We start from the raw sequence: 12,656 nt of genomic DNA on the forward strand, positions 1-12,656 counted from the left end.
TTAACTCATGGTGTGTGTTGACGGTAGAACAATGTGCAGGTCGCAGTCATAAATAATTTGCTAGTGAACAGAAAAAAATGAATTATGTTACTATTTTTTATATAAACTTTAAGAAGAAACCACATTCGAAGAAATGGTATTTGAAGCACCAAAAATGAGTCAAACGCATTGAACCAGGTCAGTTCGGCAGCCGACAAAGATGCATTGTGGAATCATACTTCCACTAGACAACTGAAGCCAAGACCAATATCACCTTGTAAACATCTAACGGAAAAGGTACTGTCACGAAATATGGCAAATTTAAGTAAATAAAAATAGAGAGCATATTTCAGTATCCACTGTAGTAACTGACGATGTCCTTGGGTCATCATGTGAACACGTAGAGCTGGTTTTCTCCGGAGCTCCATGTTCAACAATGTACCAGGAATGGTGTGCAGCGTTGCGCTCTTCCGGCAGAGATACCACAGATCACCATGTATCCTACTTTACAGACCAGACAAGCCTCCATACCCCACGTTCTGTGAAGAGTGAGTTCGTACATGTTGACGTAATGCAACCCGTCTCCCTAGTGCATTCCAGAAGTGCTCTACAGAATGCAAAGCGGGAGAACGAGCACGCCACGCCATGCGTGGAATATCTTCCGTTTCCAAGAAAACATCATCAACCCATGCTCTATGAAGTCGAGCATTATCTTCCAGCAATACGAAGTCTGGGCCCACACGCCTCACAATAACCACTCATGAGGTCTAAAGATCTCGTCACGATACCTGACAGGAATTAAACCTTACCCTTCACCGTAAAGTTTGCTGAAGAGGTGTCAACACAATCCTTGCCCAAAGCATTAGGGATCCTCCTCGATATCGGTTTCTTTAGACAATGTTTGGGTTCCGAAATCGTCTTCCACGTTCCCTCCAGATGAGAATTCGTCGAGAATCCCTGTCCAGACCAGATCGGGACTCATTTGTCAAAAGAACATTGGCCCACTGCTCGACCGTCCGGATGGCATGTTGACGGCTCCACTCTAGAAGTTCCCTTCTATGAAGACGCATTAGAGATACACATACAGCAGGTCTCCGACAATAAAGGCCACTCTTCTGAAGCCTTCTGTACACCGTTTGCCTTGATATAACACATACTGCGGGGTCAGATATCAGTTGCAGTGCAGTACTAAGGCGGTAGCATCGTGCCCTTACAGCCTAATAACGGTTCTCTCTTTCTGCCGTTACACGGGGTTGGCTCCGCCCTGGTCTTCGGGCTGCAGTTTCCATCTCTGTGAACTGTCGCCACATCCGAAAAACAACAGAACGATTCATATTAGGCCATCGGGCAAGATCAGTTTGCCATTCTCCTGCTTCCATTCTTCCCATGACTCTCCACTCCAGAGAGCCTGGTGGGCGTCTTCTCCGTGACATACTGAACCGTCTGTGACTGTGTGCACAGCCACTGTAGATGTGGGACTACCCGATAAACACCATCCCTCTTAATAGGTGCCCTGACGTCATTATTGGCGTGGTTTTCCTTTGATCGGAATACCATTTCCTGTGCAGGATACGATCGTACAGACATATGTTGACAGTTTGTAAGATTATATCGTGAATTAGACTCAGGACGGAAAAAGAGAAGTTTGTTGCTTTAATTCTGACAGAAGTGTGGTGGTGACCAGCGAATGCTGCCGCCGAGTACGGACAGAATTCTGAGGACTATGTTCTAAGACTAAGTGGCAGGGTGGCAACATAGACAGCGACACATTTGAACAAGAAATAGCGCAAATATGAGAATAGTAAAAGTCCTACTAGTCCATACTACATACTATGTTCAGCAGGTGCCACTCAAAATTAATTTTCATCATAGCATTTAGTTTATGGCAAAACAGCAACCGGGCGGCTCGCCACAAGATTGGACATACAAATAAATCTGCTGATAATCTCGTTCAATGTTAGCACGCTACGTCTTGCCAAATACACTCCCTTACTTGGTGGCCACGCAGTATGGTTCCAAAAGATATTTCATATAATTTGAGTTGCTATGGCTGGTATCTGTCATCACAAATATTTTTCATGTAGAGGATCATTTCCACAGGATGCACGTTTGCCGTTCTTCTAGCTTCATAGTTTTTTATTTGTGGGAATATATGGGAGAAATGACGCACATTACATTGTTCCTGACGTAGAGGATCAAATGATCGTTAGCTCGTGTAATGTAACAGTGGCCACTTATTCCACATTGCTTCAGTATATTTCAAATGGTGTGTAGTGTGGGAGTCAGTCAGCATACAAACAGCCGGGCAATTTCCTGTTGATATTTGTGAGCAGGTCTTACGAACTGCATGAAGATAAAATGCCACTATACAATTTTCTTTCAATGAAAACCACAGAAAGTAGCACTCTCGGGTTTCTGTTTAGAAAAAAAGGTCGTTAACGAAACAGAAAAATGCAAAAACTATATCTTCTGATATCATCTAGGATGCCATTTCAGATTCATATATCAAAGATTTTATTCTTCACGCTATATGTATTGAGACACGGACTGCGACTCATTACATACACAAAGAGAGAAAAAGAGAAATATATCAAACCTTAAACCATAAAACTCATTGACTTAAGGGGTAATATTTGCTGTGAGTTTCAACACCTCTGGGTGTCATCTTCATAGATATCCGAAGGCAACGCAGTAGTGAAATTTGCAATTTACCGACGTTGTTCGTTTAAGATGATATTTACAAAGATAAAATGAAAATTGGAAAAGGGAAATGCAATAAAAATTAGCATCTGTAACAGATCGACGCGGTAGATCACGTCATACGAAACGTTATCCTCATCGCAAGACTCATAATTAGAAAGACGACTTTGAATGATACTCTCCAAATTGCTTATTGTGGATTACACTGATATCTAAGTGATACCTTACGTTTACGTGACTAGAACATTACCATACTAATAAAATTATAAACAGCCGACCAGTTGCAATGGATAAAGAAATCTTTACCTAGGTTTCAACAAATTAAAATTTGTCTTCTTCAGAAGGTGGCAATTTTACATTAGTATGGACTGATGTATCATCGCCGTTTTTACAAATGTCTGCATAGATCCATTTGTCCAAATTAAAATATAGCCCTAAAAATAGGGTTTGTCATGTAAATGTAAATTAGTACATGGATGTTGCAGAGCTCACAAGCGACAATTTGGACAAATGGATCTATGCAGACAATTGTAAAAACGGCGATGATAGATCAGTCCATACTAATGTAAAATTGCCACCTTCTGAAGAAGACAAATTTAAATTTGTTGAAACCTAGGTAAAGATTTCTTTATCCATTGCAACTGTTCGGCTGTTTATAATTTTATTACGTGGAACCGTTGCTGTTGTGCAGCTATGTTTAAAATATTGCCATACTATATACTTTTTCAGATATATTGATGCTGCACACACAAGATACCAAAGATGATTGAAGCAGTTACGTGACAACAGCATGATACTACACCAATTTCATTCATAAAATATCAAAGATCGTAATTATTAAAGGAAATGGACTGTATTTCATTAAAAAAAATTCTGTTGAACACTGTCAATGGAGGAAGAAACTCCAATATCTGATACGTACTGATAGAGTGCAAAATACGCCTTCATAATGGACAAGATTGATGATACCACTTCTTTACGTTTTTAAGTAACCGGTAGTTGATACAAATTTAAATGCCTACATTAACTAATAACATCGTATCGAAGGACCCAATGTGTATACATAAAAATTCCTGTACAACTTAGAGATCTCTAATGTCTAATTTTTGTAACTTTATTGAACTGTAGCCGAGTATTAGTTGTAGAAATCAGAATAATTCTTCAATCCTTAGCTCAAGGAAATAACTACTATCTCAGCTTCCAAGAATTTTATCACTACCTACATCTGCAGTTACTAATGGTGTTCTTTTTCAACAGTTTTAAATTGTCAGCAGACACAGCAATGTTATAATTAAACTGTAACAGCATTACCACATTTACTCACAATACTGTAACGATTAGGGAACAATATAGGCTACTTTTCAAAGAGAAATAATCGCACATAAGAATTTTTATTGGGGTTTTAGTTAGTGGTAGGCCTGAATTTGGGCGAAACCAATTCTTTTAGAATATACTGTTACGTTGACTATTACTACATAATTATTTTGAAATACGGAAATAGTCAATCCTTCAGAAATAAGGAAATAACGTAGCCGACGTGTCTATGCTGAAGAATCCACCTGCCAGGGCTACTGTTTCCATTAGACATCGTGAGGTTCATGATAAATATGGAATTGAAGAAGGACACAGTTAAAAAGAGATTGCAAATCTCCAGATTTTTTCTAAAGAATGTTTTCAGATAAAAATTCAAAGACGGAATAGGTTAAATGGATCATATCTTCAAAATTTTTGTTTTCTTGATGACACTGTTCGTTTTGTTTCAAGAGGAGGTAAATGTCACCGTTAACATAGCAAATCTGAAAGCAGACTACATAATAAATAATAGTAATATTAAATTTATAAACAATGCATTGAGAAGAATATACTACTGGTAAACAATTATGGCGCAGTATCAGTTTATGGGATTTTCGGTTTGAGAAACTGGAGATGCTGAATTACTGAACAGAAAAAGAAATTAGAAGAGTGAAACTGGACTCTAGTATGAACAGGAATGGTTACAATCAGTACGTGTTTCCAGCTTTTATTAAATGCAGTGAAACATGACATTTTAATACATAAAACATTCAAAAATTGACAGTAGTTCAAACAATGATGAAATGCATTCTGCAAATTAATAGGACAGGCGGGATGAGAGACGATCAGGGAGTAAACTGGAGTGCTTGATGTAATTTTGGATGAAATAAAAAGTGGCGGACATTGTAGCCATGCGACAGGACAGTACATGGATCAAGGGAATTCGTCTTAGGACTTCAGAAGGGGAGGGAAGACAGAGTCAATGATCTAATTTGTGGTGAAGCACACAACCGAATACCAGAAAGATTTTAACAGTCCAGAGGAGCCTTCATTAAGCAGTTGATGTAAAATGACTGTTGGTGAATTTCAAAACACGTTGCTAAATAAATAACAATGGCATCAGTTTGATACATTAGACGATTGGGAGATAAAATAATGTTTGTTAATGTGCTAATAAACTGCGGCAGGTGGCAAATTATTCAATTTATTTGGTTAGTTTCGCTTAGATATTCATTTTACTTGTGGAAACGGGTTACACGTTAAAAGATCAGCTCGGCGCCGTTGTAGACGAAAAGCTTTAATAGTACCATGTAGGTATTTGACGGAAGCGTGAAAGAATCATTTTCAACAATCACAACATACGCTTTAAATTGCTGAAGCGGTATACAACTTGAATAATCATAAAACGTAGCTATGATTAAATGCTGAAAATATAACTGGCATGAAATCGAGATACACTCGGTGTTCTGAATCGACGAAACGAGCGCTACTTTTTAATAAATAAGATGTATGGTACAAGTCCCCTGTTTTACATTTCGGAATTGTTTACATGGTATATTAATTGCAATAATGGTACTCAGTATACAACACTGTCCATCATTTACACTTAAAATTACGTTCATTTAGCACGCCTCCTGTGCGGGCTGTGAAACAATTTCTCTCTTACCGGCCAGGAGAATTTGTAGCACGAGCAGATTGATGAATGCGGCAACAATGCGTTTCATCCTTGGACACTGATTCACTGTCCTCGGGTTTACAAACACATCTGTAGCAACTGACTGTGGATTCTACATAGTCGCATAGTGTGTGAGAGACGAGTGAGAGAGTTACGGCTGCAGTGTAATCTACGTCTTTTGACAGCCAGCTATTTCAAAACGATAGGGGAGTAAACCTGTACACGTAGAAGTAATGTTCTGTCTGTATCCGATATGAACGACAAAAGCGAACGTCTTATGACGGGTGTGATTTCGCTGCGAACTTTGAACGCTGTACTACGCGTCGCGAATGCCGCTTCTGTGTGGCTTCTTCACTACGCGCGCTGCGTACATCTGCACGGGACGAGCGCCGCAACGCCACTGGAAGCTGTCGGCTTCCCGCGCATCTTCGACCTGGCCGCGCATGCGCCCGTCGCTCATCGTGAGTTGCGGAACCAGCCGCGCCCCCTGTAATGGCGCCACATGTACGAGGAACCCGTCCAACAGTCGAGCGCTAGCTCCCACTATCCCCCTAAGTGCGTTAATCTCTGTAATTCTAGTGCTCTCAGTGAAACTACAACAATTCAGAATATTACGAATACGTGAGCGGTAGTCACAAAAGCTTAAGTTACACCACACACCATTTTTCTCAATTTTTTTTTATCGGCTACACTTTTCTAGTACTGGCACTCGTTGCAATAAAAACGCATATATACTGTAACTAGAGAAGCCAAGACACAAAGACCCAGGTGATCATTGTAGGCAAAACCACCAATTCCTTCCGTCTCATGAAATTCTGCTAGACAAGCTCAAGTATTGCGGCATGAGTGGGACAGTGCACAAATGGTTTAATTCGTACCTAACTGGAAGAGTGCAGAAAGTTGAAATAAGTAGTTCTCGTAACATGCAAAGATCAGCACATTCCTCAAACTGGGGAACTATCAAGAATGGGGTTCCACAAGGGTCAGTCTTGGGTCCTTGGTTGTTCTTATTATATATTAATGACTTGCCATTCTATATTCATGAAGAGGCAAAGTTAGTTCTCTTTGCTGATGATACAAGTATAGTAATCACACCTGACAAACAAGAATTAACTGATGAAATTGTCAATACTGTCTTTCAGAAAATTACTAAGTGGTTACTTGTAAACGGACTCTCACTGAATTTTGATAAGACACGGTACATACAGTTCCGTACAGTGAATGGTATGACGCCATTCATAAATATAGACCTTAATCAGAAGCATATAGCTAAGGTAGAATATTGCAAATTTTTAGGTGTGTCCATTGATGAGAGATTAAATTGGAAGAAACAAATTGATGATCTGCTGAAACGTTTGAGTTCAGCTACTTATGCAATAAGGGTCATTGCAAATTTTGGTGATAAACATCTTAGTAAATTAGCTTACTACGCCTATTTTCACTCATTGCTTTCATATGGCATCATATTTTGGGGTAATTCATCACTGAGGAGTAAAGTATTTATTGCACAAAAGCGTGTAATCAGAATAATAGCTGGAGTCAACCCAAGATCACCCTGCAGACATTTATTTAAGGATCTAGGGATATTCACAGTAGCTTCTCAGTATGTATACTCTCTTATGAAATTTGTTATTAACAACCAAACCCAATTCAAAAGTAATAGCAGTGTGCATAACTACAATACTAGGAGAAAGGATGATCTTCACTATTCAGGATTAAATCTAACTTTGGCACAGAAAGGGGTCACTTACCAAATAGTATCAAAAGTCTGACAGATAACCAACAAGTATTTAAGAAGAAATTAAAAGAATTTCTGAATGACAACTCCTTCTACTCCATAGAGGAATTTTTAGATATAAATTAAGAAAAAAAATAAATAAAAAAATAAAATAAAAAATAAAGAAAAACAAAAAAACACAATAAAATGAAGTTGTTATATTAACTTAAGTATGTTGTTAAATTAACCTCATTATGTCATGTATTGGAAAATTCGACTCGTTCCACATCATTACGAAATATCGTATTCATGATCCATGGAACTAGTATTAATCTAATCTAATCTAATCTCCTCGATTTCTATATCACCACTTATGGCAGTTCTATCTCCCTAACCCCCACCCTCAAGTGCCTTGCCGTCACCCTTGACCGTCGCCTCTCCTGGACCCCCCAGTCTCCGGACAATCCAAGCCAAGGCATGCTCCCGACTCCGTCTCCTCAAATCCTAGAACGCCATACTCTCCACCTCACCTATCGCATCCGTTCCCCCCCCCCCCGCTCCCCCCCCTCCACGCAGATCCTGTATGACCTTATCCCGTTCCCGCACCTCCTCCTTTACCTCGAATGGATATGTATCCTCTACACCTCCTGTAAACTTGATCCCCCTCACCCGCTTGTCTCTCCCATTCTCATCCAACCCCGTCCACTGCCGCGCCTGTATTCCCACCTCCCACCTGCTCTCCATCTCTCCACTCTCTGTACTCTCTCCGAAGGTGGCTTCAACCAATTTGTAATTTATATGTCTGCAGCACATGAGCAAGCCTGTAACGCAAGTTGGATGCAATATACGAGGCCTGTTCAGAAAGTAAGCTCCGATTTATTGCCAAATTGAAACCACAGTGAACATCAGAAATGTTTTACTTCTAACAATTAGCTACACCTTTCAGCTACTTCTCTACGTAGTCGCCGTTCTGACTTAAACTTTTGTCATAGCGTTGTACCAACTTTTCAATAGCCTCATCATAGAAGGCAGCCGCCAGTGCTTTCCGCCAATTCTCCACGCTGGCCTACACCTCGTTGTCTGTGTCAAAATGTTGTCTTCAAAGACAGCGGTTCATGTGACCAGAGATGAAACTCAGGGGGAGACAATTGCGGACTGTATTGTGGGTAATCTCACATTTCCATTTGAAAACGATGCAGGAGCATCTTCATTGCCCCTGCAGAATGCGGCTGAGAATTGTCTTGAAGAAGAAACAGCACGACAGTTATGTAATGTTAGCTGCATAGCTTCAGGCGAAATTTCTCACCAGGCCCTCGTACTTGGCGGCAGACACTATTTTCTAGACATCTTTACGCACTCACTGCGAGCTCAGAAATGAGAAGAGCGACGTGATGCTAACTGGGGTTATACTAGAGACACTACCCAACACATCTGTGCAAAGCTTTATCGGGTTTTCATAGTCGTTTCCGTTTCGCGACCGATCGGAGCTTACTTTCTGAACGCCCCTCGTATATTATTTTTTACCAACGGCTACTAATTATTTAAGTCGTTGCAGGTACAGACTATGCAGCCAGCTCCTTACCGACTTCACTGCCAAACCTGCAATATTATTTTCTATTTAGCATTGGCCACCTGTCACCATAACAACTAACGACGACAATCATAACACTAATAACAATTAGTACACAAATGTAATTACAATGGAAAAATAACACAGCCAAAATACAGAAGGTGGGAGTAACTAAGTAATACCTTACCCTAAGTTTCGACACATCTGAGAATGTCTTCATTAGAATTATTAAAAGTCCAATAAAATACTACACCGAAAAGTGAGTTTGGCAGAAAAATTAGACACGACGAAAATATAGCATACAAAGGTTACCTACGTACAGTTACATTTCTAGAAAGCGGCAGTCAAAGCTTAGAGCAGACATGCTAAAGTAAACAAATTTAAAATTATAAACGTTGCAGCCTTTGGTACGTACACCTTGCCAGGAGCAATATCAGACTGAGCGGCCCAGTAGCTTACACTGCTGCTACAGCAACAAGATACAAGTTTCGCCATTACATTGTTTTCGTAGCAGCTACTGGGTCGCTCAATCTGATGTTCCTAGCAAGGTGCGCGTACAAAAGGCTTAAACGTTCACATTTTTTTAATTTTTTTATACTAACATGCCTGCTCTAAAGTTTGACTGTCCCTTATCGTATTGTAACATTGCGTAAGTAATCTTTCTATGTTACGACATTTTCACTTTGGTTAATGTCTCTATTAATGTTACTTTTCTATGAATTATTTTATAAGGCTTTTACATTGTCATTTTGATGAAGACGTGCTAACAGGTGCCGAAACCTAAGTGAATGTATTAAACAGTTATTGACAATCAGTGGCTGTGTTATTTCTCCATTGAAACTTATATGCGGTGCTGAAACACAGCTAAGTTCAAAACTAAAAACGAAGTTAGTTGTAGGAAACGGAGTGCTAAAATAATAAATGTTAGTAATTTAGAAGAAAATGGGATAGCAAAGGGATGACCCGCAGTTTTATTGTAGGGGTGAGGGCGGGGGTACTGCCATTGTGTGGTGGCACCAGATGGCGCTAATAAGGGGCATATGGTTTAGGTAGAATATCTTCGATATCTGATAAGGCAACGGGAAGCTTTTAAGAGGAAGAAGTTGTCCGATGGGGAGTTTTTGATGCACGAGAATTGGCCGCGCGAGATTAGCCGAGCGGTCTAGGGCACTGCAGTCATGGACTGTGCGGCTGGTCCCGGCGGAGGTTCGAGTCCTCCCTTCATGCATGGGTGTGTGTGTGTTTGTCCTTAGGACAATTTAGGTTAAGTAGTGTGTAAGCTCAGGGACTGATGACCTTGCAATTAAGTCCCATAAGATTTCACACACATTTGAAGACAGTACGATTGTGCCATGCAGCTTGTACATCGATGCTTTCATTGGCATCGCGATTAGCGGAGCAGGTAGTCTATCCACGAGGGGTCTGGATGAACAGGCAGAGCTGGTGAGAGACAGCCGTTGGGAATTTAACGGTCGTGGTTCAAATTTGTGTGTCTTGCTGCAGTGACGCGTGGAGCTCGCCTTGCTTCCTGGATGTCGTGCTTACCTGAGAATAGCTCAGCCATTTTCTCGTCCGAGGGTGAAGTGAGCGCAAAGTCGCCTCTTTTGTAATGGAATCCCAGTATGTTGATGCGTGAGCCACGAATCTCGTACTTTCAAACTGTATTTTGTGTCCGTGTTCCAGCAAATGCTCAGCTATGGCAGACTTGTTAAGCTGTGAAATATGTCGCTTGTACTCGGTACAAAGTTCTGCAACAGTGCGAATTGTCTGACCTATATACACTCCTGGAAATTGAAATAAGAACACCGTGAATTCATTGTCCCAGGTAGGGGAAACTTTATTGACACATTCCTGGGGTCAGATACATCACATGATCACACTGACAGAACCACAGGCACATAGACCCAGGCAACAGAGCATGCACAATGTCGGCACTAGTACAGTGTATATCCACCTTTCGCAGCAATGCAGGCTGCTATTCTCCCATGGAGACGATCGTAGAGATGCTGGATGTAGTCCTGTGGAACGGCTTGCCATGCCATTTCCACCTGGCGCCTCAGTTGGACCAGCGTTTTTGCTGGACGTGCAGACCGCGTGAGACGACACTTCATCCAGTCCCAAACATGCTCAATGGGGGACAGATCCGGAGATCTTGCTGGCCAGGGTAGTTGACTTACACCTTCTAGAGCACGTTGGGTGGCACGGGATACATGCGGACGTGCATTGTCCTGTTGGAACAGCAAGTTCCGTTGCCGGTCTAGGAATGGTAGAACGATGGGTTCGATGACGGTTTGGATGTACCGTGTACTATTCAGTGTCCCCTCGACGATCACCAGTGGTGTACGGCCAGTGTAGGAGATCGCTCCCCTCACCATGATGCCGGGTGTTGGCCCTGTGTGCCTCGGTCGTATGCAGTCCTGATTGTGGCGCTCACCTGCACGGCGCCAAACACGCATACGACCATCATTGGCACCAAGGCAGAAGCGACTCTCATCGCTGAAGACGAGTCTCCATTCGTCCCTCCATTCACGCCTGTCGCGACACCACTGGAGGCGGGCTGCACGATGTTGGGGCGTGAGCGGAAGACGGCCTAACGTTGTGCGGGACCGTAGCCCAGCTTCATGGAGACGGTTGCGAATGGTCCTCGCCGATACCCCAGGAGCAACAGTGTCCCTAATTTGCTGGGAAGTGGCGGTGCGGTCCCCTACGGCACTGCGTAGGATCCTACGGTCTTGGCGTGCATCCGTGCGTCGCTGCGGTCCGGTCCCAGGTCGACGGGCACGTGCACCTTCCGCCGACCACTGGCGACAACATCGATGTACTGTGGAGACCTCACGCCCCACGTGTTGAGCAATTCGGCGGTACGTCCACCCGGCCTCCCGCATGCCCACTATACGCCCTCGCTCAAAGTCCGTCAACTGCACATACGGTTCACGTCCACGCTGTCGCGGCATGCTACCAGTGTTAAAGACTGCGATGGAGCTCCGTATGCCACGGCAAACTGGCTGACACTGACGGCGGCGGTGCACAAATGCTGCGCAGCTAGCGCCATTCGACGGCCAACACCGCGGTTCCTGGTGTGTCCGCTGTGCCGTGCGTGTGATCATTGCTTGTACAGCCCTCTCGCAGTGTCCGGAGCAAGTATGGTGGGTCTGACACACCGGTGTCAATGTGTTCTTTTTTCCATTTCCAGGAGTGTAGATCCTGCTGTACCATATACACTTGACCCATGAAGAGCTATGTCGTCTTTAAAAGCAACAATTTTAAACGGTGGGTGCACTCTTAGCACGGAGGTGGGTGTGCTTTGGATGTGGAAAGTACAAACGACAGATGCTTGACCCTTGTAAGGAGGCGGGAGCGGCAGTTTCAAACATGATTCGGGCCCCTCGCCACACCTGATGTCGGTCAATCCCACAGCGGGTCGGAGCCACTATGACCTGCCCAATCATCTGCCGCGAATGCGTCGTTTCGGCTCTCTCTGATTGGTGCTACGAGTCGCTCTCGTGGCTGTGTAGGTGGGGAACGATCCTAGCAGTAGCCTCGAAAAACAGTGGTTCCACTTCTGACGACGATGGTGGAGATAGCCATTGAAAGTGATGTGTTGGCAGAAGAGCCAACACCGTGTTGCTAGAGGAGGCCGAAATGCACCCGTTTAAGCTCACGCAGACTGGCGGGAGGTCTGGAACAAGGTAAAGTAATTATAGTAGCCAAAAATAGTACAT

General features: G+C 42.7%; 1 protein-coding gene across 2 annotated transcripts in view; it reads right to left on the reverse strand.

Annotated features, from left to right (window-relative positions):
* LOC126262718 (uncharacterized) overlaps positions 1–12,656 on the reverse strand; it is an 860,056-nt gene that overhangs the window by 773,097 nt on the left and 74,303 nt on the right. Inside the window, exon 1 of one of the 2 annotated variants that reach the window (XM_049959506.1) lies at positions 5,639–6,015. The exons of the other annotated variant lie outside the window; for it this stretch is intronic. Within the exon in view, the coding sequence (XP_049815463.1) occupies positions 5,639–5,696 (58 nt within the window). The 5' untranslated portion in view covers positions 5,697–6,015. Of the gene's footprint in view, positions 1–5,638; positions 6,016–12,656 lie in introns of those variants that run through there. 2 annotated transcript variants of the gene reach the window in all.

Source organism: Schistocerca nitens, chromosome 6, assembly GCF_023898315.1.
Source record: "Schistocerca nitens isolate TAMUIC-IGC-003100 chromosome 6, iqSchNite1.1, whole genome shotgun sequence".
Lineage (NCBI taxonomy): Eukaryota > Metazoa > Arthropoda > Insecta > Orthoptera > Acrididae > Schistocerca > Schistocerca nitens.